At 34.2% G+C, this 27,228-nt stretch overlaps 3 protein-coding genes across 7 annotated transcripts; 1 reads left to right on the forward strand and 2 right to left on the reverse strand.

Moving 5' to 3' along the window:
- Nucleotides 1-889: 889 nt before the first annotated feature.
- Nucleotides 890-3,383, reverse strand: LOC115957776 (B-box zinc finger protein 22-like). The gene is made up of 2 exons (XM_031076098.1): nt 3,065-3,383; nt 890-1,408 (listed from the first exon to the last, which is right to left on the reverse strand). The coding sequence occupies exons 1-2, from the start codon at nt 3,251-3,253 to the stop codon at nt 980-982; spliced, it is 618 nt and encodes a 205-aa protein (XP_030931958.1). The 5' UTR covers nt 3,254-3,383; the 3' UTR covers nt 890-979.
- Nucleotides 3,384-6,146: 2,763 nt separating this feature from the next.
- Nucleotides 6,147-17,725, forward strand: LOC115957567 (integrin-linked protein kinase 1). 3 transcript variants are annotated; one of them, XM_031075849.1, is made up of 12 exons: nt 6,147-6,860; nt 7,827-7,940; nt 8,488-8,583; nt 9,425-9,510; nt 9,649-9,769; nt 12,169-12,248; nt 13,130-13,192; nt 13,383-13,501; nt 13,936-14,021; nt 15,230-15,351; nt 15,705-15,816; nt 17,085-17,725. In XM_031075849.1, the coding sequence occupies exons 1-12, from the start codon at nt 6,510-6,512 to the stop codon at nt 17,106-17,108; spliced, it is 1,374 nt and encodes a 457-aa protein (XP_030931709.1). In that variant the 5' UTR covers nt 6,147-6,509; the 3' UTR covers nt 17,109-17,725. The 3 variants fall into 3 exon arrangements, with proteins under 3 accessions (XP_030931709.1, XP_030931707.1, XP_030931708.1); XM_031075847.1 differs by having other exon boundaries at nt 6,149-6,860; nt 16,964-17,725; XM_031075848.1 differs by having other exon boundaries at nt 6,150-6,860; nt 7,866-7,940; nt 16,964-17,725.
- A 680-nt stretch (nt 17,726-18,405) lies between these two features.
- LOC115956009 (ATP-dependent DNA helicase PIF1-like) lies at nt 18,406-23,028 on the reverse strand. 3 transcript variants are annotated; one of them, XM_031074454.1, is made up of 2 exons: nt 20,780-23,028; nt 18,406-18,929 (listed from the first exon to the last, which is right to left on the reverse strand). In XM_031074454.1, the coding sequence occupies exon 1, from the start codon at nt 22,632-22,634 to the stop codon at nt 21,054-21,056; it is 1,581 nt and encodes a 526-aa protein (XP_030930314.1). In that variant the 5' UTR covers nt 22,635-23,028; the 3' UTR covers nt 18,406-18,929; nt 20,780-21,053. The 3 variants fall into 3 exon arrangements, with proteins under 3 accessions (XP_030930314.1, XP_030930313.1, XP_030930312.1); XM_031074453.1 differs by having other exon boundaries at nt 18,406-18,938; XM_031074452.1 differs by having other exon boundaries at nt 18,406-19,244.
- Between the last annotated feature and the right edge of the window lie 4,200 nt (nt 23,029-27,228).

Here is a 27,228-nt window from a genome sequence, read left to right on the forward strand (position 1 = left end):
GTTTCTCTTTCTCATTCTTGCTCGTTTTTTTTTCACAACTCTTACTCTCCGCTTCTCTCATTCTTTCTCTCCATTGTTGCTGGCTGCCTGGCTCAAGTTTCCTCTAATCTAAATCATCCGACCACATCTTATCTGAAAACTTTGAACTAACTGAGGAGTGAGGATTGCCAATTGCATTTTTTATTTATTTTGTTTTGCTACCACGTTTTGATTTTGTAGATGGATGAGTTTTGACTTTTGAGGTATAAGGTTGGCTTTCTCTACTTTTTATTTGTAAAAACTGGGCCTGTTTATATTGAGTTATGGATGGACGTTTGGCCTTCAAGGGGTTTTTTTTTTTGGGTTATAGGTGTAATAGGATTTGTTTTGTGTTTTTTGTGGGTGGGTCTTATTAATAAGACTTGTGTGGCCATGTTGGCATCTTCTTGGTTGGGCTGGGCTTGTACTTTTGTTATGGTTGTACTTAATTTTTTTTTCTTTAATTTTAATCTTGTGTTTTTATATATATTTTAGTTATCGGTAATATAAAGAATAAATCTTTATTTATGCAGGTTGAGATTGCTAAAAACTTGTTATTATTCAGTGAAATTACAACAATACTTTTTCTATAAATCAAGTTCTATTTCTCATTTGCTCTATACTTGAAAGTTAATTTTTATTTTAGTCTTTATAAATATATTGTTTGATTAGAAATGTCTACCAGAAAATATGCATCTGGATATGAAAAACTTAAAAAAAAAAACTAATTGAGTCTCAAAAATGATCAATGGATAAATTTGTTATTAGTAATAAATAAAAATATAACACAAAATTTAGATGAAAATATCATAAATGAGCAAAAAATTTACCAAAAATAGATTTTAAATGAAATATATTATAATATAAAAATATTAAATAAATATTAATTTAATCAATACGTATAAAAAATGTCTTATTTTAGTTTTTAGCTTAGACCTCAAAATGTCTAGGGCGTCCTGGATTATACGCAGTCCATAGCCCCATAATTCTGACTAAAACCTGTCAATCCAAGATATTCATCTACGCACCACTCTGGGACACCCCCAGGAATGGTACCTCCTCCAGCTAATGGTGCCTTGATTGTTGGAAGAGTCCCATTTCCACTTAATTGTCTGGGCATAAGTTCTTTACTTTCACCAGTGAACGAAGCCATTCCACCCCTTTTGGACATTGGCTGGGATGGCATTGCTTCAGAAACTTTTTCTACAGAACTCAACTTCTCCTTGGTAGAAGACGCACAGGGTTCTGTTGCTTCAAGCCCCACTTTCACCCCAGTTAACAGAAACCTTTGGTGACTAGACACGTAGGAGTTTGCTGTGTGTATTGCAACATCACATTTCCTACAGAGTAAAGCTCGATCTTCTAGACAGAAGAAATAGCCAACAGTTTCCTACACAGTAGATAGAAAATGCTTAAATCACAATTAAGTATTTAAAAACATAAACTAATTCAAGAAAATCTTATGTTTGAACTGCTTAGAGCGACACCATAACGAATAATTGAACTTTTGAATCACAGCAACATTTTACTGATAAGCATATATCAGGTCCGAAAACTTACAGCATTAATCATTAGATAGAGAGAATTAAAGCACCTGGGTCTTATAAAGTCCATGAAAATCACAAAAGGGACATACGGGCTTCTTTTCGTACAGATTTTACAAAGTGGCTATTTCGGTTTAGCAATAACAAGTGCACAAAGTTTTGGCTAGACAACCTGCTACTTTTTACTTTTTCAATGACTTTGAACACTTGCATTTTTGGATTTTTGTTTCATAAATCAATTAATTAGATATCAAATGTAGGAAACCATGTCAATGAATTTCTTACCACCTACTGAAATGAAAAGAACACAATTATTGCATGAATTGTTTATCGATGCCATCCTTGGAACAGGAAACCAGTATATGTGTTCCACTTTGAGTTCATGGTTTAAGACTATTCACTATTTTTCAAAGTCAAAAAAGAAGATGATAAATTTGGTTAAGGAAAAAGAAAATGAGAGGAAAACCTGCTACTTTTACTTTTTCAACGACTTTGAACACTCGCTACTTTGGCTAAACAACCTGCTACTTTTTACTTTTTCAACGACTTTGAACACTTGCATTTTTAGATTTTTGTTTCATAACTCAAATCAATTAATTAGATATCAAATGTAGGAAACCATGTCAATGAATTTCTTACCACCTACTGAATTGAAAATAACACAATTATTGCATGAATTGTTTATCGATGCCATCCTTGGTACAGGAAACCAGTATTTGTGTTCCACTTTGAGTTCATGGTTTAAGAATATTCACTATTTTTCAAAGTCAAAGAAGAAGATAATAAATTTGGTTAAGGGCAAGCATGTTTTTATTCTAACAAAATTTGGACGATGAGAAAAGATTAGTGATAAAAAGTCATTGAAAAATTGTATTTATTTCATAAATAAATTAATACAAAATATATTATGTTCCTGGGAAAGTGAGAACCGCCCCAATCATCTGCCAAAGCCAAATGAAAAAGAATGCAACTTGTACAGTCAGTCTCACTCCACGTCATTTGTGTTTCAAAGATTATCGTTTTTTGATACACAAATTACAGATATTCTATTATTCTATAGCAGTTCTGAAAGGCCAGATACCATGTACCCCACCCAATAAATTCTAGCTACCATGTACCCCACCCAATAAATTCTAGCTATACTCAATATACCAGTAAGCTCTAACTCAAGTGAAACATGAGGATAGGTAATGTTGTAGTGCTTAAAAGACCCTCTAAGTCTAGGTGCTTGTTTTGGAACTCAACTTGTCTAGATAAGGAAATCTATAGCTCCCATTTGGGCAGGGACAATTGGTAGAATTAAACATAACTCAGTAAACTTTATTATTATATTAACCCGTGCGAGAGAAAGCGCAGTTCCATTCCACTTCCACCAATCATCCAAAACCAAATCGCCAATTTAAATTACTACTATGCCTTCACAGCATGAAACTTAATTAAAATTAATTACAGAGAAATGAAAGCGAGAAACTGAAATTACGAAAGAGAACTTGGAAATTTACCTGGCAGATATCGCAGTTGGGCGTGGTGGAGGAGGAGGAGGAGAGAGGGACACGCTGGTGCTTGCTGGCCAGTTTGTTGGCGGTGTGAATCTTGTGGTCGCACGAGCAGCAGAGCGCCGCCTCGTCGGCGCAGCAGACCACGGTGGCTTCAGCTGTCTCGCAGGCGTTGCACTGTATCTTTATCTTCATCTTCTCCGCTCACAAAATTCAAAACTCTTTTTAAAGTCTTTTTATATTTATCGGTCTCAACCTCCAGTTCCAGGCAGGGTTTAAGCCTTTACGGATAAAATGTACTGTTCTAATCTATTAGTATTACAAAAAGACACGGGTTGAATTGAGTTGGGGTTTTAAAACTTTTACGAAGGGCGGCGGGGGTATTTTCGGGAATGTAAAAAACCGAATGGCGGTGACCACTTGGCATGTGGCCACGTAAAGTAGCGTTCGTTGCGCGCGATATAATACTCGCCGGTCTGAAAGTGGAGTGTGGACACATTTCGCTTTGATTTGGGCCCAACCGAATTGGCCGAAATTGAAAATTAGGCTTTGTTTTGACAACCAGATTTTTTTTTTTATAACTTGACAACCAGATATTGGTTTCACTTCAGGATTTTGAGGCTAAGTTTGTTTGGATACTGCTTAGTTTGTTAAAATTGAAAATTTATTATTGAAAGTATTGTAAATAAAGGTAAAAGTTAGTTAAAATAATACAGTGAGATTCATAAATAGTACCAAAAAGTTCAGTAAGGCTCATAAATAGTAGCTAAAATAAGCTGAATAGTGAAATAATTTTAATTTTTCATTGGTATACAGAGGGTAAGGGTTTTTTCTTTTTGGGTTAATAAGAGAGAGGCTACTAAATTCAGGCCTCATAGTCAAGAATTCTTACTTGAATAGTCCACTTATATAGTATTATTAATAGTTAATACACTAATAATCATAATGTATAACAAAACTATTGAGAGAAACACAAAATAAAGGTAAATTGGAAACTACACCCCCTAAAGTTTGGGATAATTGAATTTTACATTCTAAAATTTTATAATTTAGATTTTATCACCTAAAGTTTTATTCCATTTGCATAAGCAACCTATCTATTTATATATTTTGTTGAAAGCAACATAAACTTACAACGTGTGTTTAGTTTGTCCTATAAAATAATGTCATATCATTTTTGCATCATAAAAAAAATTATAAATGACATGGCATTATTTTATTAGATAAGCTAAACATGCGAGACAAATTTATGTGGCACTTAACGGAAAATATGAATGAAGGAGTTATCGATGCAAGCAAAATACAAATTTAAGGGGTAAAATTCAAATTTTGAAATTTCAGGGATGTAGTTTGCAATTTAGCTATTAAAAAAAAATCAATTAAGAAAGAAGTTGAATAAAAATAAGGGGAGATTACATTTTATTAAAATTAGCTATTATCCCAATTACACATCACCTTTGAAACTATTGAAATGCATGGTCAACTCTCTAATTTCAAAATTGTATGTTTTGCTATTAACTCTAACAAAATTTAGTATTGAAAGACGAATTTACCCCTTAACCGTCTGTTTTGTAGAGAGGGATGGATTTTGTCTTTTAATGTTAAATTCTGTCAGACTTTACGCTAAAACAAATGGTAGGGGATTATTGAAACATAATTGTAACTTTAAGGGATCAATTGTGTTTTTTTGATAATTTAGGGTTTAAGTATAATCGAAGCGATAGTTTAAGATTAAAAAAAGTGTAATTGTTTCTCAAAAAAAAACAATAGTGTAATTTGCCATAAAAGTAACAAATGCCAACTTTCAAGAATTAAAAATTCTACTCTATTTTGCAATTACCAAATTATTATAAATTATTATATATATATATATATATATATATATATATATATAGACACATACATATTTAACATTTTTGAAATGCTGCATATAAAGGTATGTGGTAATAAAAAGAAATGAACATGCATTCAAGGGTCATATGCAATATCCATAATTAAGTGAACTCTTGCTTCTTTCTTTTTACTACCATATACTCTTGCAGATACAAGTATACGACAACCCTTTTTCTTATTGTTTTTAAAATGTTAGAGTGCAAGTGACAATACAATAAAGTGATAAGTATTATTAAGAGAAAAAAAAGTGATAAGTATTATTCAGCAAAAAAAAAAAAAAAAAATGATAAGTATTATTTAGGAAATGAATTGTCATCTAAAAAAAAGTGATGTTAGAATTGATGAAGTGCAAATCGTCAATCTTTGTAAATGCGTCCAGATGGAACTGAGTCCTCGTTTGAGTCATTGCAAATAAGAATAGATGGCTCCCTTAAGGTGGTTACCAGTGTGTTGCCTCCCATAACGTCTTCGATGCCAAAGTCAGTATAAGGAAGCCTTTTAAAAAGAATATTAGAGTAACTATTAGTGATTTTAGGTGTGTCTATGTACCTTGTGTTGAGGTTGTGAGGGGTTTATATATGTTTCCACTCCTCCTAGCCGTTGTGGCTATTATTGTGGTTTTAATACCTATTTTGGTAACGCTTTATGCTCAGTAATATAGGTTTTGATGGGCTTCCAACGGTCTGTACAGCTGGTCTCGTAACCGTCTGTGGCATTATTGATTGCATTGAATAGCTTCCTTACCTTCGTCGGTGTCTTGGATCTATTGACGGAGATATTTGCTTAGTTCATCCGAGATAATGGACTTCATCGGTCCCATCAAGAATTATTAAAAAGAAAAGAAAAGAAAAGAAAAAGAAATCAGACTTACCCATAGTAGTTTACAATTCACACTAAACAAGGAGCAGATATATGGTGTACCCGGCATATATGCCGGGTATCTCACACATAGGCGAGCCCCACATGTCGGGTCCCACACACTGTGGGGCCTGCCTATGTGTGAGATACCTGGCATATATGCCGGGTACATAATATAATTTTTGCTAAACAAGAGGTTGAAAAAAAAAAAAAAAAACAGTTTCCCTCCAGAAAAAGAAATACTACAGTAGTATTTTTTTTGGGAATAAAAGGTAGGGAAAAAAAGAGGGTTGGTTCTTATCATTATTCCTAGAAGGAAACAAAAAAACGTACAAGCCGGAAGAAATACAGTTGAGAGAGAGAGAGAGAGAGAGATGGGCCCTCACCCCACCCCCAGGAGGAGTCGCCCTCAAAATCAAAGACGGTATTGACTGAAGCGACCCCCCCGTAGACTTTTAGGCGTATACAGTAAAATATGATACACTCCGTCTTTGATTCTTCGTCACCATCAAACAGGATCTTCTGTCTCTAGCAACTACTAAGTAAAGAAACTCTCAAGAAAGGCAACTCACCCTCTCCTTCTCCTTCTTCTTATCCACCATCTAACACGCTATCATATATTCCCTCTTTTTTCTCGGTCTTTCTCTTTCCCATTACAACAACCAAATAACTCACAGCACAGACTACTGTGTACTTGCATATGGAGAGAAATCCTAATCCTAATCCTAATCCTATTCCGCCAGCTCGGTCCAAGATGATGAGGCAGTCGTCTCTGGCGCCGGAGGGTGAGGAAAATGCGACGGCGACTTCAACTGATGGGGCGGAGGCGGAGGAGGCGATTGATTCTAGAGTTGGACTGATGTACTTGGCCAACGAGGGAGACTTGGAAGGGATCAAAGAGCTTCTGAACTCCGGCACCGACGTCAATTTCCAAGACATCGATAAGCGAACCGCTTTGCACCTCGCTGCCTGCCAAGGCAGCACCGATGTCGTCCAATTATTGCTTGATCACAACGCCGTCGTTGACGCCAAGGACCGCTGGGGCAGCACGGTAATTTGCTGCCTTTTAATCTTTTTTTAACGATTTTTTGAACAATGTGTTTGGTTGAGATAGAGTGACGGATTCAGGACTGTCAAACTGTTCATGAACAGTTTGAGCTGACAAAACATTGAATTTATTTATAGTTACATTTTTTATATGTAAATTTGTCTAAAAATATATTTACATAGATTTAAAGTTAAATTGTGTTAAGTTTGTAAAATAGTTCTATACGATAGCAAATTATTATTTGAAGTTTACTGATAATATAAACAACTCATTCGTAGTAAAAATTCACAGATTATTGAAGGACTAAAAAATTTTAGTCGTGGTCTCACTATATTATAGGAAAGAATAAGTTAATTAAGCAGCTCACCGTCTGTTTTTGTTTTACTGTTACGAATTTTACTGTATTTATTTGATTTTGGTCAAATCTGAAAATGTTTTTTTGTTGACCATAAAATCTCTTATAAAATTTTGTTAAACGTTTTATTAAAAATAATTTGGTAAATTTTTTTTTTACAAAAACACATAATGGCTTTCCCCTCCATCTGGTGGTTGATAGTCGGTCTGGTGGCTGGGAGGCACCAATTTTGGTGGTTTGTGCTTGAAAAATTTTATTTCACACCAAACATTTAAAAATAATTTCAAATGACTGAAAACATTTTACATTTGAAAACAGTTTACATCAAAACAAACCAAACGGAGTGTCTTCATTGGTAAGAAGCTCAAGCTTGGTTCGCGGTCGATATTAAAACTAATTGAACAAGCCTGAACTTTTAATACTCGACTTGGCTTAGCACACTCAATTCCTCTTTTCTTTTTTTTCTTTTTTTTTTGTGCACGCGTGCGCCCGCATGTGTACAAAAAGTTAGATATGTTGTTAACTAGTTTAGTTCCTTAAGTTTGTAGGACTTGAAAAGCTGATAATAGCATTTATGCTATGAAATGTAGTTCATCATCATTTTTAGCTTGCAGATCTTCTCGCTGGAAAATGATTCTTGGTTTATCTTACAGCCTCTTGCAGATGCAGTGCACTACAAAAACCATGATGTTATCAAACTTTTGGAGAAACATGGTGCAAAGCCTCCGGTATGTCTTACTTGTCTTCTATTGTGTTTGAATCTTATTTTATTGTGTACTTTCATAGCCCTTACCTTTGTTATGATCTTAGTGTCTCACATGGATTAAGTGTAAGTCTAACCATGTGTTCATAAGCTCTTGGGTACCCTCCTCTTGCAAGCCGGTTTTCAAGGGTGAGTTCTACCCATGGGTTCCTAACATTTGGTATCAGAACCAACCATCACGTTGAGTAATCGAACGTAACTCATTTAGTATGGGATCAAATGAGTTATGGCTTTGTGGTCGAATCTTGGAGGGGGCGACTTAGAGGCTAGATTTGTGGACGTCGGCTGCAAAGCGTGGTGGTATGTTATGATCCTAGTGTCCCACATGGATTAAGTGTAAACTTAACCTTGTGTTTATAAGCTCTTGGGTACCCTTCCCTTGTAAGCCGGATTTCAAGGGTGAGTTCTATCTATGGATTCCTAACAACCTTGTTGTGTTTGTTTTTTTATCGTGCTGTGAACATTTTCTTTATATGCTTATGTATATAGTCACCTTGAATTTTTCATTTTAGATGGCTCCCATGCATGTGCAAAATGCTCGCGAAGTCCCAGAATATGAGATTGATCCTAGGGAGCTTGATTTTTCTAACAGTGTTGACATAACAAAGGTAACATGTCAAGCTTTCATTTCTTGGTAGCTAATATTCTTATTTTATCTTTTTTTAATATATATATATATATAATTTAACAAGAGGAGGGTTTAAAGTGATAGTTTAGTGGTAATAATATTCTTTGTGGTGCCTCATGACTGTGATTTGAACCCCACCTCCCCCTCCCCTACTATCTACCTATAAAAAAAGAAAAAGAAAAAAAAAAAAAGAGATGAGAAGTTAGTGTACACAATGTGTGTACACAAAAACCTTGTAAGATATTCTTATCTTCATTGATTTACTTGATAATATGCTTGGAATTGTTGAACACACACAAACACAAACATGTATGTATGTATGCAAGCATGCATGCATTCTCTTCTCCTCTTCATTACCTCGATAATTGTGCCTGAAATAGTATAACATGTTGGGTTTGGATAATAGTTCTTTAATTGTTTAAACTCTTTTGTGACATTTTGTAGTAGTAGTAGAATATCTTGAGTGAGTAAAATTTTATAACTGTTAAACATGTGGGATTTGTTAGTTCAAAGATGTTATTATCATGTGATTTGGCTGATAAAATATATTATTCATACAAATTTAAATAAATGATTTTAATAATCAAGTCACTATTGTGGAATTAATAATTTGGCTGTATTTATTATTTCTAATTTTAATGATATAGATGTTGTCCTTAAATTCTGAAGATGGCTCAACTGTATATGTGGCATCAAATTAGCAAGTACATGTATTAATCTCTCAACAATAGTGATCTAAATTACCTACTTTTTGACTTGAGGAATTCTGCTTTCTTTATTTCTAAAACTATTGCATATTTTCTATTTTTAACATATGACAGGGAACCTTTCGCATTGCATTATGGCGTGGAATTCAAGTTGCTGTTAAAACTCTTGGGGAGGAAGTCTTTAGTGATGATGATAAAGTGTGGGTTGGCTTATACAAGTGGATTTTATTTCTCCTTTGTTGTTTCTTTTACTATTTATTCCAATTTAGATAGAAGAGTTAAACTTCACAAATATCTTTTATAATGATTGGATTTTCAATATCTTTATGGCATCTCAGGGAGGCATTTAGGGATGAGTTAGCACTACTTCAGAAAATACGCCATCCGAATGTTGTCCAATTTTTGGGTGCTGTAACCCAAAGCAGTCCGATGATGATTGTCACAGAATATTTACCCAAGGTTATTCCTCTTTTTATATCCACCATAACAAGGAAAAGTTTAGCTTCTGAATTATTGGAATATTCTGATTATTTGTTCCTAAATCCTTATTATTTTATCATTTTGTAAATTTGCTTTGTCTTTTCTTTGGCTATACATTGGTGTCATCATCTATTAGCATGTTGCTTTTTTGGTGATGCTGAACTGGTAGTGTAGCAAATAGAAATAACAGAGAAAATAGGGAACTGATCATGAGACCCAAGGCTTCACCACCTAGCAGTGGTTGGAATTGCCACCAAATTATAGATAAACTCTGATGCAAAGAGCACTGCCTCACGATTGCTAGAGCATCTTTTTTATAGGGCTACCAGGATTACGTCAAATCATCAATAACAAAAGTTTAATAAAAAAAAACAATTAAATCCCATACAATTCTCAAATAAGAAAATTCTGAAGTGAAACTCTAAAATAATCATGTCTGCACCAACTGGTTTGGTAAAATAATGAGGAAAAGTTGATTTGGGGAACTTCTGCCTGCACTAGAAATGACAATTAACAAGCTAGTTGGGAAATTTTCAAACTTTTTTAGTAATACCGTGTGAGATGCCTGGATAGATATTGAGTTGAGACACACTTAGACCCTAATAATTATGCACTAGATGTGAGTGTTTTTAGGCATCCTACATAAGGATTTCAATGCTTAGGTGGGAGTTTTCGATGTCTAATGTATGTGGAACTTCGATGAATGTCTGGCACGTTACATGTCCAATTGCCAAATTAATCTGTTTTTGAAAAAGCATCTACCTTAATGAACTGTCTAGCAAGTAGTTGGTAAAACCCACCTCCTTGTCTTCAGCGCCCCCAAAAAAACCCTTTTATGTCATTTTTTTTTGTTGCACCAGTATTTCAAAGTGAAGTGAATTGTCTAGGTGAAACTGATTGATGTTTACTTTTATCAAAAGAAACAGAAAACTAAAAGAAACGTGAATTTAAGGTTGATTCTGATAACATTTTAAAGAAGTGGAGATTAGTGCAAAATAAAATATTGGGGAGAGAATATTTTGGGAAAACTCCAATTGAGTAGTTAATATAACGTATAGGTACATTACTTGAGTAGACTCCAATGGGTTTGAGTCCAATTATATTATATTAACCATCCATTCTTCTCATTAGTATTCAATGTGGGACTTCCCTACTCAACTAACCATGCTACTCACACATGATTATTCTAATGAATCTCCCCTTCATTTGCGAGCCTCCTCCCCCTTAAACGAAAGCCTTTTCTTTACAATCCAAGTGCATGCATCACCATCACTAATAGTGTTCCCTTTACTCAATCATGAGTGGGGCAAACATGAGAGTCTTCCTTGCATAACTATGGGAGTCACTAGCACACACCTAGTAGAACCTTTACTAAACCATGGGTGGAGAGAATATGAAAGTCTTTCTTGTTCTTCTTTTTGTAATTCATTAATAAACACTTGCCCTCAAACCATTGGCTTTGATACCACTTGTTCAGGAGATATAACTCATTGGGGAGACTCTAACTGGATAGTTAATATAACACATAGGGACACTATTTGACCTAGAAGCTTAAGCCAATAGGTTTGGGTCTAATTATAATATATTAATCATTCATTTTTCTCAATAGTATTTAATGTAGGACTTTGCTACTTAACTAACCATGTTACTCGCATGTGAATATTCCAATAGAAATTTTGTAGTAATCATACTGATGAATAAAAGACTAGACAAAACACAACGATTGATATTGCTTATTTCAGTACATCTAGTGGCTATTAAAACTTTCCTTTACTTTTAGGGTGAAATTTTATTCTTATTTATTTATTGTTATTATTTTTTGAATTTACAAAATTGTAAGCATGTGTTCAATATAAAACTATCCCACCCTAACCTTTCACTCCATTTACAATGCCCCCCCCCCCCAACCCCCAAAACCCAAAAACTCCCCCTCCTCAAAGAAAAATTATCAATTTGCTTTATTGACACCTGAATTTGAGAGAATTGTGTCCATATAACCCTTACCATTTAAATTTAGAGTTAAATTAGATGGGCATTATGGATTTTCATTGCAAAGAAATGATGGTAATTTTGTAATTATACCCAATTATACACAAAGATATGATTCTTTCAAATTGCGGTGTCGATTGAGCAAATTGAATAGCTTAGATGCTTTCATGATATGTTTTTTTCCTAATGTACATGGACCATATAAAACCAAAAAGGGGAAAGGGGGGGGGGGGGGAGAGGCAGTTTTATTGTTTTTTCATACTTGTCATCTGGCTGATGGTATGATACTCATCAGACAAACTTGTTGATGTATTAAACTCAAATTACACCACATCACTTGCATGTGGAAATGATTTTCATACTTTTTGTTCAATTATTGTCTTTTGCAGGGGGATTTTTGTACTTATTTGAAAAGAAAACGTTCCTTAAAGCCAATAGTAGCTGTGAAGTTTGCACTTGACATTGCTAGGTCAGTTAAATGTTTTGCATGCTAAAATTTGTAGCAAATTCTTTCTGTTGACATTGAGAAGATTTGTGACCCCAGGGATTGACATGGAATCTGATGTTCCGATTAATTTGAATTTGGATTTTACAAGAATTTTATTGGGAATTGATATCACAAAACAAAAACCAATTTTATTTGTAGACACTCTTATAGATCTTATGAACAAGGATGTTCAGGATTAAAGATTTTATTTGCCCGAGGGATTGCCCTATTATGCATAAACTAAAAACAAAGAAGTAATTAAATAATCTGTTTAATAAATTGTAGGATACTTATATAAGAGCAGGAGAGATGTATAATACAATGGAAAAGTGGTGTTACCCTTTCAAAACTAAAGGAAGAAAAAGAAAAGCTTGTTGACCTATTATTTTATTTTTGCTTGAAAAAAAGAGTGAGGGGTGGCGAACAATTGTGGAACCCTACCTAAGCATAGTAGCCTCTACTTGCTGAGGTATCAATAGCATGAGCAGCCTAGACAAGCTGGTTGATCTATTATTAGTAAAGTGACCCATAATTCTTGATTGAAATGGAATTATTGGAAGACCAAATAGTGAAAGAAGTAAAATGTTAGGCACCATCATATGATTAGCAAACCCACATACTTGAACCGATAAAATCAGCATTAGAAGTGTCGTCCTGTATCTTGCCATGGGTATTCAGATTTCAGCTGTTGGTTCATTGTTCTTTCTGCTGTTAAATGCAAATATTATGTTATTGAATTTTCCCTATATAAATATAGTTTGAATTTAGAATCTGACCCTTATTTGTTGACCTAGCTGATGCTTATTGGACGTTTTCTTATATCTTAACTGCCGAATCCTAATATACACTATATTTTTTTGCAGAGGAATGAATTACTTGCATGAGCATAAACCTGAAGCAATAATCCACCGAGATCTTGAGCCTTCGTATGTTCTCTACCCCCCCACCCCCCACCCCCCAACCCCTCTATCTCTCCGTCTCCCTCTCTCTTTGTTAGCTTGACTTCTTGTCCGCTTTGCATGTTAAGCATTTTCCATAATATTGGTGTGAAAAATATGCATTATTAATATCAAAAGTATTGAAAAGTTTCTTGATTGTTCACGAGTAAGATAACAGAAACCTACTGCGGGATGATTCTGGACATCTGAAAGTTGCAGACTTCGGGGTCAGCAAGCAGCTGAAATTTGCAAATACTGTTAAAGAAAACCGACCTATAACTAGTCAAGACGCATCTTGTATGTATTTTTCTTCTAATTCTGAATCATTGCATCCCCCTTTGTTGCTTTTATCAGTTTTATGTATTGGTCTGGAGGGGCAGTTTGGGAAATTACAGTCATTTAATTGTCTCCCTACGAAAAGAGAGTAAAGTGAATTGTATCTCTTGGCAATTGTGTAAAATTTTTCAGTATGTTGCCATTTTCTGCAAAAGAGAGTAAGGCTACACATTTGGGTTTTGCCAAATGGTCCCTAAACACAGAAAATTCCCAAAGCCCTTGCAATATCTCATATTAATGCATTGAAATCTGAAAAGTTCCTCTATGCTAATGGAAAGCGCTTTAAGATGTCTTTTGTGTTATATGCAATATATTATGTTGTATCATAAGTACTTGTTGTAGCTTCAATTGACAGGTATAACTGTTTTTAATGGAGTAACTATCTCCTTGAACAGGGCGATATGTGGCTCCAGAGGTTTATAAAAATGAGGAATATGATACAAAAGTGGATGTATTTTCTTTTGCTTTGATCTTGCAAGAGGTAACATTTCTCTTTTTCTCTCTCCCCTTCCCTAGAAAACATACATAATATAATAGCACTGCTAACAATTTGCATCAAGCTGTGTCATATTCAAGGACTTCTTTTCTTTAATCTTCTTGATATGCATTTATGTATCCTTTCTACATACCTTCATATGTATCTAAACCTACTGCCATCCATCCATTATTCTTCTTTAGCACCTGACTGAGCAACTACATTTTGTTTCTTACATTTCTGTGTTATGGGGCTCTCTCTCAGAAGGGTGCAACACACTGTGGTGGACCTTCTATTTGAAGATGACCCTGCCCAATTTGCATCAGTGAAGTCTTCTACCCTGAGATGACCATTTTTCTTAGATAATGTGTCTCGATTTGGAGTTCTCTTCAAGTGTCGATGACCACTGCGCTAGATGTAGGTCACCAATGTCCATAAACACCTAAACACACAACCTATCTCATCATGAACAACCATGATTGTGTTGGAAATGCCAAAAATAAATTTAAAAAACAGCCTAAAGCGACTGGAAATGGCTGGGAATCCCCACCAACCAACTAGGAAACAACCTACACAGCAGCCATGAACATGGGTATGCTGTTTCCACCACTATATCTTGACAACGACGATGGTGATGAAGATTGCGTACACCTCACAACCTCAGTATGATCAACACACGTTTAACCCAACTAAACTAAACAGAGTAATGATGAACAGGACCAGAACTAAGAAATGAAGAAGAAGATGACAGCATTGAGCAGAACTAGAGGCATATCAAATCCCCTGCTTTGTTACCATGTGCATGAAGAAAATTTAGAGAGAGGAACTGAGAAAATTATACAGCCCTTAGCCCCTATCCACTTATAAACGAGAGTTAGTTACAAATTGATAAGGAATATTCTTGACAATGACAGCTGGTTGGGAGACTTCATCACCACACTCTTTTAGAAGAATACAACACAAAAGTACCACTCATTCGATATTAGCTCTCTAGTGACTCCCAATCATAAGGATTATAATCTGCCCTCATTTCATTTAAATTTTATGATCTTTTCATTCATTTTTGTTTCGTTCATTGTAAATGGACTCTAATTAACTACACAATGTGATAAATGCACAAGAACAGCATCTGTGGTATATAAGTACACAAATTTTGATAAAAGATTTCAGTATTAGGGCTTGAAGGTAATATTTATCATCTGCTGTTACTCTAGATGATTGAAGGGTGCCCACCATTTTCTACAAATCCAGAAAACGAAGTTCCTAAATTATACGTCTCAAACGAGCGCCCGCCATTTAGAGCTTCCACCAAGCATTATGCACATGGATTAAAAGAGTAAGTCCTTCAAGTTCATTTGATAACAGCTGAATGAATTCCAGGAAATAATAGATGTTGAGTTAGACACTAACTAAGAAGGGGTAATTATCAATAAATATTGTTGTCCTTATCTTCTAATATCTTCTTGTATGCAATGCTCATTTCTGATATGTACCTCCAAAAGGGGTAGTCTTTTTTTTCCCCCTCCAAAAATAAATTTTTCCTGTTTATTTATTTTTTAATTCTGAGTTGTCAGTTCCGGAGTCAAGGAACATGTGATTTCTTGGTATCATTCCATTAGGAATAATTTATTTCCTTCCCTTTCTCTTACTATTCCTCTGAAATAGTATGGTCTTGTGATTTGTCTACAGGTTAATTCAGGAGTGTTGGAGTGACGAACCATTCAAGAGACCAACATTTAGGCAAATAATTGCGAGGTTGGATGTCATTAATAACCAACTTGCTCAAAATAGGCGCTGGAAGGTGTGAACTCTTTGTGTTTATCTATCTCTGTTTGTGTGAGCCTGAATTTTATCAATATTTTTGAAGCTTGTCATTACACATTATTGTAAAGAAAAAAAAAAAGTAAGAACCATGATAAATGCTCTTTACCTTAACTTCTAGTGATGTTCTTGTAATGAGGAAAATGGCATGGTTGGTCCTTGATGTCTTTATGAGGTTTCTGACATAGCAGTGTCAAAGACTTAATGAAAATAGGAACATGTATTGCTGTCAAATGGAAGTTGAAATGCGCATGTAGAGTTGTTGGAAATAGGAAAATCCCGAACTACTTGTTAAGAAAATGAATATCTGAATTACAAATGCACTTATTAAGCTGGTTGTGACTGTCTTCCTAATCAATGGATAAGTCATAAGTCAATACACTAAAAATAGTCTACGCATTGTCTAGAACTTGTGAATATTCTAGAGTCACAATCATGCTTTTAGAAACTAGATTGGACCAGCTGGTTGTACTGGTCAAACTGTCAACTGGCCTAAATTCCAGTCTGGTCATACCATTATACCCAGATTGATTCAAAAACTGGATTGGTGCTCACCTGCATGACCTGTGGCAGGTCATAAGGCTGTTATCCCCTCTTTTAACTTCTGAACAAAAGTGCTAAAATTTAAATGTGGGAGGACTTGAACCTGCTCATTCAAATCCTCTTATCACTAGGCTGTCAATGTCATTTTTGTAAGAGTTGTAATAGAAATAACTTTGTTATGCCAATGAGCTCTAGGTCAAATAGTATGTCCTTTGTTTGTAAGAATAAGGTAGAGGATGAGGTTGTGGGTTCTAAACCCACCAGGTCCATGTGTAACTTAATAATGAATTTTTATTTTTGAACAAGTTAACATAAAAGCATAAAAAATTTAAATCCAACAACTTTGAACTCTTCTTTAAATAAAATCCAACCCGTCTTGGCTTGAGTTTCCTTATCAAAATTTTCTGGAATGTTTAGTTTTCTTGGTGCATGTGAAGTGGTGGATTTGCATGTTTGTAGTGTGTGTGTGTGTGTTTTTTTATCAGGGCTATCAGGCCATCTTGGTGATTATTGCACTTTTTTTCCCCCTGAGAATTGGTGGTTATTGCACTTAAGCTTTTGGAATTCTCCTGTATCATCAACAGATTGGGGATCTTAACTGTTTTCGGAATCTTGAGGCCTTTATGAAGAGGAATCGTTTAAATCCAAGCATCCGATCATCTAGCTCCACAATCAGATGAGTAATAATTGCCTTAATGTGTGCAGAATTTCAGTTCTTTACCAGCGTGAAGTGAGGAAGCTTTCTGTGGCAGGTTTCTGTTGTGCAAAAGTACATACTGGTTTGACTTGATTTCATCTCACTTGTTAAACAATGTCTTTCTCGCATGTTTAGTTTATTCTTTTGGGCCAAGGGCTACAATTTAGACAGACATAGATGCATGACAGGATCACAGTTGCTACATATTGGATCCGGCCTACTCGATTACTCGTTTGAAGAACCCGACTTTTCTTATGTTCTCATGAATCTATCTGAACTTATGGTTGAGTGGAAGTTTGTTACTTTAATTGGTTCTAGATGTTAATTAAGGTGTAGAACTTCTGAGATCTGTCCAATGAAACTTATGCTTCAGGTGATTTTGATTGTTCAACTTTGGTACAGAGCCTTCAATTGGATGGCAAGGCAGAGCCGTGTCATTGCAGTTTACCAAAAATCTCAGTCAAGAACAGGACATCAGGAGCCCCACTTTCCTTGTCTGTTCCTTTATCAATCTTTTTCTTTGGTGCAATTTTACTTGAAGTGTTCCCGGTGATAAGTGACTTGAACGATTCAAAACCTGAATGAATGATAAGTATGATAAGTTGATAGTATGAGATTTTCCAATATATGTAATTTGTATATTGTTTTCTGCTGGTTTGGCATTGAGTTTTCCTTCAATTAACTACAGGTCGTTGATTTTCTCCTATGGTAAATATGGACATTCATGTCGGATGTGCACTGTTTTGGAAAAAAGAAAATCTTCTGTCCAATGTCATTGGAATCGTTTTTTATTCAGAACTTTTAAATTGTTCTCATGACTGCCTATTTCAATTCCAAGGTAGTATATCGGAATGAAGAGCCCTACCTTCACGTTCCAATCCCAGTGCATTATACCAGAAATATAATGTACACATGGGTGACAGACCAACAAGACCTGATTAAGCTGATTGGATATCAACTTTTACCACCTAAATACCTTTCTGCTTCCACAATGCAATAAGGGGAGTAGGAACGTTTGACATTTTTCGGAGAAAGGATTTCCCTCTAATTCCTTTCCATTTTTAGCCATGTGTGACATACGTATTTATTTGATTTTTGAATGCCACGTCTTACATTTAAATAAAAATTGGAGGGAATTTGAGAATTGAACGGGAGAGGATCTTATCCCACATTTCTCTTTGTAAATTAACACTATCTTGTAAGTTTAGGCTGCATCCATGCTATGGTGGTCTGGTTGCATAGGTGCTCAGGTGACAAACTTAAAGGCCACATTACGTGCTGTAACCAAGTGTCACTACACGAGAACAAAAAAAGCTATGCAAAGAGCCATCTCAAAAGCACAACAATCGTATTCATCAAAAAAAGCACAACAATTGCTGAGGGAAAACCTATGACATAAAAGAGCCACCAGGGTTATTACAAAGCCCCATTTAGAATGGGCATGAGCAATCAAATTACAATCACAATCCGATAAGAGGGTTCTAACCAGATCTTTGATGTCCTTTGTCAACTGCATAACAAGATTATGAATACTAGCTACTACCATTTGAAAATCACTCTCAATGATCAATGGAGAGAACTCCTGTACACTGCCGTCTGCCCTATCCACACACACATCTTTAACTCTCATCTGATAAAATTTGCAATCTAGTTTCAGGGGGTAGGACTTCTGATAAAATTGCCAGTCCAGCTCCAAGGGGCAGGACTTCCAATTTCTGATGCTACTCTCTGCTATAACATCTTGAGTCTTTAATGAAACTTCCAGCTCCATAGCTCATATCTTCTTCCACAAACTTGAGAGAGTCTATGCTGTAGGTTCAATTTATATGCTGACTTTACTGAAAATTCACCACCTATTCCCCCTAGCCAGACAAACTCATCAGGCCTATAGGTAATTGGAATGGGCATCTTTCAAATTTCTTCTGCATATTTGTCATCAAAAAGTTGGGATATTTTCTCCATATCCCAATTAACTAATAGTCTAACAGGTCAAGTGAAAATAAAATGCTCCATGATTAGAGACCCATTTTTCATCTGCGTGCATAGGTGTGCATGTGTCCCTCCTTTGTTAACCCATAGAGATATACACCAAATACACAGCAGGCTCCTACTTCTGCTATTGCTTCAATCTTTTTTTTTTTTTTCTTTTCAATCCCTAGAGGCTACCACTTTAACCAAAAAAAGAGAAGAAGTCAGGTAATGTAAAAGTATGAAGCACCATGCAGCTACTCTTATATTGTCAGCAGAAGATGGATGAATGGGAAAGTTTGAGACAAAATGCATATTGCTTTTGAGCAGCACCACGGAGCCCAACTAGAATTTAGAAAATTGGCAAAAAGAAAGAATTATAATTTTGAGTTAATTGAAGCTCTCTTCCCTAAACTGTGTTTATTAGAGGTGTGCATATTTAATTATAAAATTTTGTGATCAGCACTTTAATTCAAGATTAATTTGCAATGTTCATCCACCATTTTATTCATTTTTAAATTATCATATTAACAAGTTAATTAATCTCAAATTAAGATATCAATTTATATTTGAAGCCGCACATTACAAGTACCCTCATAATTTAGGATTAAAAGATTACTATTAATATGCTAATTAAAGCATAGATTTTGATGGTAGAGTGAACATTGCAAAATAATGCTGAATTAAGGTATTAAATGTAAATTTTTGAAGTTTAGGGTGCATATCGCAAATATCCTGTTAGTGTAAAATAGATAGCTATAACTAACCCTATAATCTATTTTGTTAAAGGTCATACACATTATGAGAAATAAATACACTACTTTCATGTTTCACAAACCCAAATGGAAGGCAAGTTGATCACCAATTAATGGAAATCCACCAAATAAAGTAACAATAGTAGTAGTTGTGCAATAGTAGTCAAGTATTATTATTAGTTACAGTGCACAAATGATGTGTTTTACAGAGGGGAAAAATGTAACAGAGAATAATACCAAATATAGTACTATATGTATGTGTGTGTGGGTTGGATTCAAAATGTTACATCACTCAATATTTTTTAATTGGAAGTGAATTATAACAAATCCACTGTTGAATTACATTATTTTCATATATTCTCCATACTTACAAAATTTCAAGATAATCAAATATCAATAGCCATGTTATCAATTAATTGTTTAAATTTCGGTTTTTGTAGTTCAAAATAATACATAAAAGATAAGTTTATGGATAGAATTGGTAAATAAAATCCGATTGGGATGAAAATTAACTGCATGTTAAGAATATACAAAACATGTAATCCAATGGTAGGATTTTCAATATATGAATTCATTAACAAGTTATTGGGTAGTATAACATTGCTTAGAGTTACAACAGGTGTAACTTGAACCTAACCCTATATATATACATATTAAAAAGGCAAGGTCTAGTGATTCTAGTTTTAAGCTATAACATTACTGTAGGACATTTTTGATATCCCTCTGCTCCCTCCCCCTCCTGGACCTATGACCTAACACACACATTCATAAAGATACATGTGTGCACATGCATACTGTGCAGATACTTGTACTACACTACCATGTGTGCATGCATACAGTCATGTTGAACAAAAATGAAATTATTACATCCAACATTTGCATATTGATTGACATAAGACAATGTACATATTTGCTAAAAAGTTTGTGCATTAACATTCATCAAGGTAGTAATGAGGGATCTTTATTTTTTCCTTGCATACCTTACGCGCTACAGCAAATGGATTGAGAGATCAGTAGTTGAGGGCCAAAGCAAAGGATAAATAATCACAATTCACCTTCTTCTTTGACAAACATTGATGCATTCCCCAATCTAAGGCTCGGTAAAGACTAAAGGGAATTTTTAAGATCCCACAGAAAAGCTGTAATTGGTTACTCTTCAGGCATTCAAAATTATTTACCACCATGTAAACTCAACTAAACTTCCCTACTAAGAACCTCAAAATTAGTAGAGAAATATCAGAGTATCTGAAATTTTCATTTTCTTTTTTGGCGTGAAGACAGGAATTCAGAAAGAGAAAAATGATATTTTGTTGCCCCATTGCTTCTTGTGTCTGTAACATGAGCTACCTCACTGCTCCGATCACTGATCTTGTTGGCTCCATCATTCTTGACTTCTGTATCTCGTTCACTAACAAAAACTTTGTAGAATTGCAAAACCTTTGGGTGTGCCTTAATCTTCGAAGGCCTAAAACCTTGTAACTTAAGGCCTTCTAAGCTTCTCACACGGGAAAGTGCTACATAGACCATTCCATAGCCAAAAGCACTGGATAGATTGGTTTGAAGTTTATCAAGAGTCATACCCTGGCACTTGTGAATACTTAGAGCCCATGACAGTATGAGGGGTATCTGCTTTCTTTCAGCAACAACTTTATCTCCCTCCATCACAACCCACTTTGCTGGTGTAATCACCATGGTTAGCCCTGAATCGAATCTGACAATTGGTAGCAGGTTGTCATAACACATGTCTGTCACATCCATATTCTCTGGCTCACGAAATCCTATAATTGTACCAGTGGCACCATTCACTAGTCCACGCCAAGTACTCAGATTCTTGATCAGCATCACCCTCGCACCTTCGCAGAGGAAAATCTCATCAGGTGCAATTCCCTGATTGAGTTGATTCTTCCAAGGATTGTTACCACTATCAACTGCTAAATATATAGTACCCTCCTTTGCCAATTCTTCCATCCTCATCTGATTTACTGTTTCCACATCTTTATTCAATGGATATAGCTGTACCACCGAAGGATCTGACTCAGACTCAGTCACCAAGCAAGATTGTTCAAGAAATTCTATGTCCTGAGCTTCACATTCCCCTCTCCTTATACCCTGAAGCAGCTTGATAAATCGCGAATCTGATTGCCTAAAAACCTCAGTAAGCTCATATTGAAAATCAAAACTCGCATTCCAGCAGTCAGCTTCGAATGCAAACTCCTTGCCTGATGCATTCCACTTACAAAGAATTGGTGGTAGCTGAAAGAAATCTCCACTCACAACAAGCTGAATTCCACCCCACACCTCATCTTCACCACGTATCTCTCTCGCAATGTATTCAAGATTCTCAAACAACTCTGCACCAACCATGCTAATCTCATCAACAACCAATGCCTCAACTTTTTTCCACCTATTGTAAGCCTTCTTATCTGAAAGAACCCTATCTAGCAAAGTGTGGCGATCCCCCACTCCAGGCCCAATGCCTGCAAACGAGTGCAGTGTTTGTCCACCAATAGCACATGCAGCAACGCCAGTGGGCGCTGTGACAAAGACCCCAGATCGGTGATGACATTTTTTCAACAGTTTGATAATATGATTAACCAATAATGTTTTACCAGTTCCTGCCGAGCCCGTGATGAACACTGAATTTCCCTCAGAAATGGCAGATATGATTTGTTTTTGTTGGTCAGTCCACTTGATTCTGGTCCTAGGTTTTCTGGGTTCACTGTTTTTGGTCTTGGTTTTACTCCTAAACCTATTTTGTGCAAATTTTGTGCTTTTCCCAATACTATTGGTGCTAAAGTATCTGTATGCCGCTATTGCAGTGGTGATAAACCCCATACCTAAATTTTTTTTCTTTGTTTCTTACAATTCCCTATCTGGGTCTTCAAGGTTTTGCCAAATTAAGGTTCTTTTTCACTTGAGGATAATAGCTATGAAATGCAGCATATAGCATGAAGATAAAATTGCATAACTTGGAACTGAAATGGGATTTTTATTTCATATAAGCGCAAAGTGAAATTCCAAAAGAGAAGATGTAATATGATGAAGAGATGTCTTACCAAATGGTAAATGGATAAGAGAGTTGTTGAGTGGCTTTGGCTTTGAGTTGGTACCAAGGGCTTAACCAAAATTGCTGTTATCTGGCACTGGCAGAGACAAAACAACCTCCATAAGAGGAAGTAAGAAACGTCTTCTAAGATATTTTTTTTTTTTTTTTTTGGGTAAAAGTCTTCTAAGATGTTACCCAAAATAAAACAGTTCTATCTATCTCTCTGGAGCTGCACCATATTCATGCATGTTGATCTACTCTTTGGGCTTTAGCTAAGATGTCCAATGGTCATTGGGCTTACTGTTACTGTTACTGTTTGAGCTTTTGCAGGGTGGGAAATATCAAATATCTATGGCAAACTTTGAATTTGGACCAAAAATCATACCTCAGGCCCAAGAAGAAGAATAAACAGTTTAATTCTATGCACGGCACGTAGTTAATAGTTAAAACAATTATACTTTCATTATGGAGCAGACTGTATTTAATTTGTTGCCAATTTTAAGTTGATAAAATTGTGGAGGTTCTTTAGTAAATAGTGAACATTTTTTTTAATGGAGAGTAAATAGCAACCTTAAACGATGGGATAGCGTCAACTTTTCGAATCCAAATCTTCTGTCCCCCTTTTTCTACTCTACTCTATACTTCACCAATAAAAACTTGCCACGTGTTAACATAATTAATTAAATACTATCATTATTGACTTATTAAATACTACCATTATTAATTAATGGTAATATTTAATTAATTAGGTGAATACGTGGCAAGCTTTTATTTGTGGAGTATAGAGCGAAGCAAAAAAAGTGGGATAGAAGATTTGGACTCCAACTTTTCACCCATGGGCTTGTAACTAATAGGTGACAATGTTCAAAACTTAGGTTAAAATAGCACAATTCTCAAATAGACTTAAGATCTTTTGGCACATCTTCCTCCACCTTTTTGCTACTAGAATTTTTCTTTCTTAAGTTGTTACCTACATTAGCAGTTTTTTATAGTTGAATAAAATATATAAGATTCAATCTTCGTATACATAAAAAACCAACTGGTATCTTGATCTAATAATAAAGAGCTATTATCAAGATTAAACGTCATAAGTTGAAATTCTCTATAAAAAAAAAAATTAATGGCAAACTAAGAAGAACCTAATTGTGTTACAAACTTACAATTAGTCAATCCTCATTGCAGGAAATAAAAATAAAAATCCTGAATTACATAGCGTACAAAATATGGGGCTGATGGGCCACATTCCGAAACAAAAACAAAATAATTTCTTACTAACAAAGCAAAGTGAAATCCATTTAAAAAAAAAAAAAATCTCCGATAAAAAAAAATATAAATGGCTTATTCGTTATAACTATGTCTATGTGTCTATGACATTTTTTGTGGTTTCTTATTTGAGACCCAAAATAAAAACATTCAGACTTTGGGATTTGGTTGCAACTTGCAACTACCTAATGGAACTTCATCATTGATTCATTAATAGCATTATATAGTTCGGCATCTGAAATTCAAATAAATTGATAAATAGTTTTGAATTGTGCCAATCGATGGTAAGAACGAGAAAATTAATAACTGATCAATTTGTTTGTAGAGAGATTGTTTACTCTTCTAGTTTCTTTTGCAACCATGGAAAAAATATTTTCAATAATAAATATTATCAAAAATAGGCTTTTGCAACCAAATAAAAGATGGCATTCTAATGGTCTATTTTGATTTTGTACATCAAAAAAGAAATTGTTGCAAAATTTAGTACATAACTAATCATAAAATGAACTATTTTAATTTTGTACATCAAAAAGGAAATTGTTGCAAAATTTAGTACATAACTAATTAGTGGTGGCTTTAGGAATTTTTTTTAGGGTGGTCATGAAGAAACTTAAATTAAAAAAAAAAAAATCTAATAAAAGGATAAATTCATATATTGACAACAACAAAAAATAAAAGCAAAAAAAAAAAAAAAAAATCCCAAATACATGAAGTCTTACAATTTTCTTTTACGAATTTTTTTATTTTGAAATTATTGCATGGTAATCTCATTATTAATGTTGCAAGCCACATTTTTTTTCAAAATTTTAGTTAAATAAAATTTTCTTCTTGTTTTTAAGAGCTCAAAATATTGTTAAGAGGAACAAAGTTTGAGGACAAAATTTGACTACAAACTTAATTGTAGCTTAAGACTACAACTTTTACTAAACAAATTAACATGAATATATATTCTGAAAATCTAACTATTGAATTGTATGTTCTTTATGTTCTTAAAACGCATGTCAAATTTCATATCAATTGGATATTATTTACTATTTGATCTATAAACTTATTTTTTGCGTATAATTTTAAATTACAAAAACTTGAAATTTAAACATTTGATTGATGATATAAGCTATTGATCTTTGATTTTCTTGAAGTTTTGCAAGCACGGATGATATAAGAAAAAAAATATAATCTAATTGTAGATTTGTCAAAATTCGTATTCAATAAAAAAAAAATATTGAGTGGAGTTGTAGCCTTAGTTTACAATGCTAAACTTTGTCCAAAGTTTAATTATATTGAGTTAAAAAAAATTTAGGATGGTTTCACATTTTTTTAAGGGTAAAAAAATCATAAAATTTTTAAATTTTATATATAATAATGATTTTCTTTTCCAGGTCAGGTTGGTCTTGTGACCATCCTGGCTCTAACGTGGAGCCGCCAGTGTAACTAATAATAAAATGGACTATTTTAATTTTGTACATCAAAAAACAAATATTGTAAAATTTAGTACATAACTAATCATAAATTATTTATTGTCAGCATTCAAAAGAACGCCACATTCTATTTTAATATAGCATAAATGATTGGGTTGAAATGTATAAAAAACAATTATTTTTGTCTTTAATTTTTTTTATTTTTTTAATTCTAAATAAATATTAGCTTGTTATTTTTTATTTTTTATGTATCAATTTAATTTTTAATTTTAGTATATTTCATATTCTTAAATGATCAAAATTCTTCTGTTCATCTTTTGGCCTTCCGAAAATAAATTCCTGATTCATTTCTCAAATGCATTTATATCTCTCAGTACCAATCATCTCAACTTTCAAATGCTTTTCTGATAAGTATATATAGACTTTTGAGACTTTTGTAAGATAGTTTATAGGCACTAATAGCACGAATTGATTGTACCAGTTTACCTCATGTTTACCTATGGTAAAAAACTTGTAAAAATGCTTTTAATGAATGATGGAGGTAAACCTTCTAAATATATATATATATATATATATATATATTTTGAGGAAATTCTAAAAATAATGTTGAGAATGATAAATTAACATGTCATAAAAAATAAGCTAGAATGGCGGAAGATCATTTATCTTATTTTAATTCTTCCTCACGTTGGACTCACTAGTATTTATACCAGTTTGCCTTATGTTTACCTATGAGCTATGGCAAAAAAACTTGTGAGAACGTATACAATGATTATAGACTATAGACGTACTTTAGACTTCTGAGAGTTTTGTAAAATGTGTTTATAGGCACTAAGCACGAATTGGTTGTACTTGTAACAGTTTGCCTCATGGTTACCTATGGTGAAAAATTTGTGAGAACGTTTACAATGAATATAGACTATATATAGACTTTAGAGTTTTGAGAGTTTTGTAAAAACCGAGCACGAATTGGTTGTACTTGTACCAGTTTGCCTCATGTTTACCTAAGGTAAAAAACTTGTGGGAACGTTTACAATGAGTGTAGAGTACAGACCATATATATAGACTTTACACTTTTGAGAGTTTTGTAAAATGTGTTTATAGGCACTAAGCATGAATTGTTTGTACTTGTGCCAGTTTGCCTCATGTTTACCTACAGTAAAAAACTTAAAAGAATGCTTTTAATTAATGATGGTGGTAAACCTTCTAAAGGGTAGTGTTGAGAATGATAAATTAACATGTTATATATAAAAGATTAAGCTAGAATGGTGGAAGATCATTTATCTTATACTAATTCTTCTTCACGTGGGATTCAATAGTATTTATAGTTTACACCACCTGTCTTGAAAGTTAGAGGTATTAAGTAGTGAGAAATTTCAACGGAAGACATAATTTATTTATGTTATTTTAATGGATAAATAATCTATTAAGCTTGATAGGCTAAGAATGTATTGACTCCTTATGATAAATTAACCAATTAATTAGCCAAGTTAATTAATTAATTCAATTAGCATGCAATAAGCGTGGTAGCACAAACAAATCACCAACTAAATTAAAATATAGCTGAAAATAAATTGACATGGTGATTTGTTACGAATGGGAAAACCTATATGGTAAAAACCCCACCGGGTAATTTTAAGGTCACCACTTCCGAGAATTCACTATTATCACAACAAGCGGTTATAAGTAAATGAATCCCAGT

This window comes from Quercus lobata, chromosome 8, assembly GCF_001633185.2.
Source record: "Quercus lobata isolate SW786 chromosome 8, ValleyOak3.0 Primary Assembly, whole genome shotgun sequence".
Taxonomy (NCBI): domain Eukaryota; kingdom Viridiplantae; phylum Streptophyta; class Magnoliopsida; order Fagales; family Fagaceae; genus Quercus; species Quercus lobata.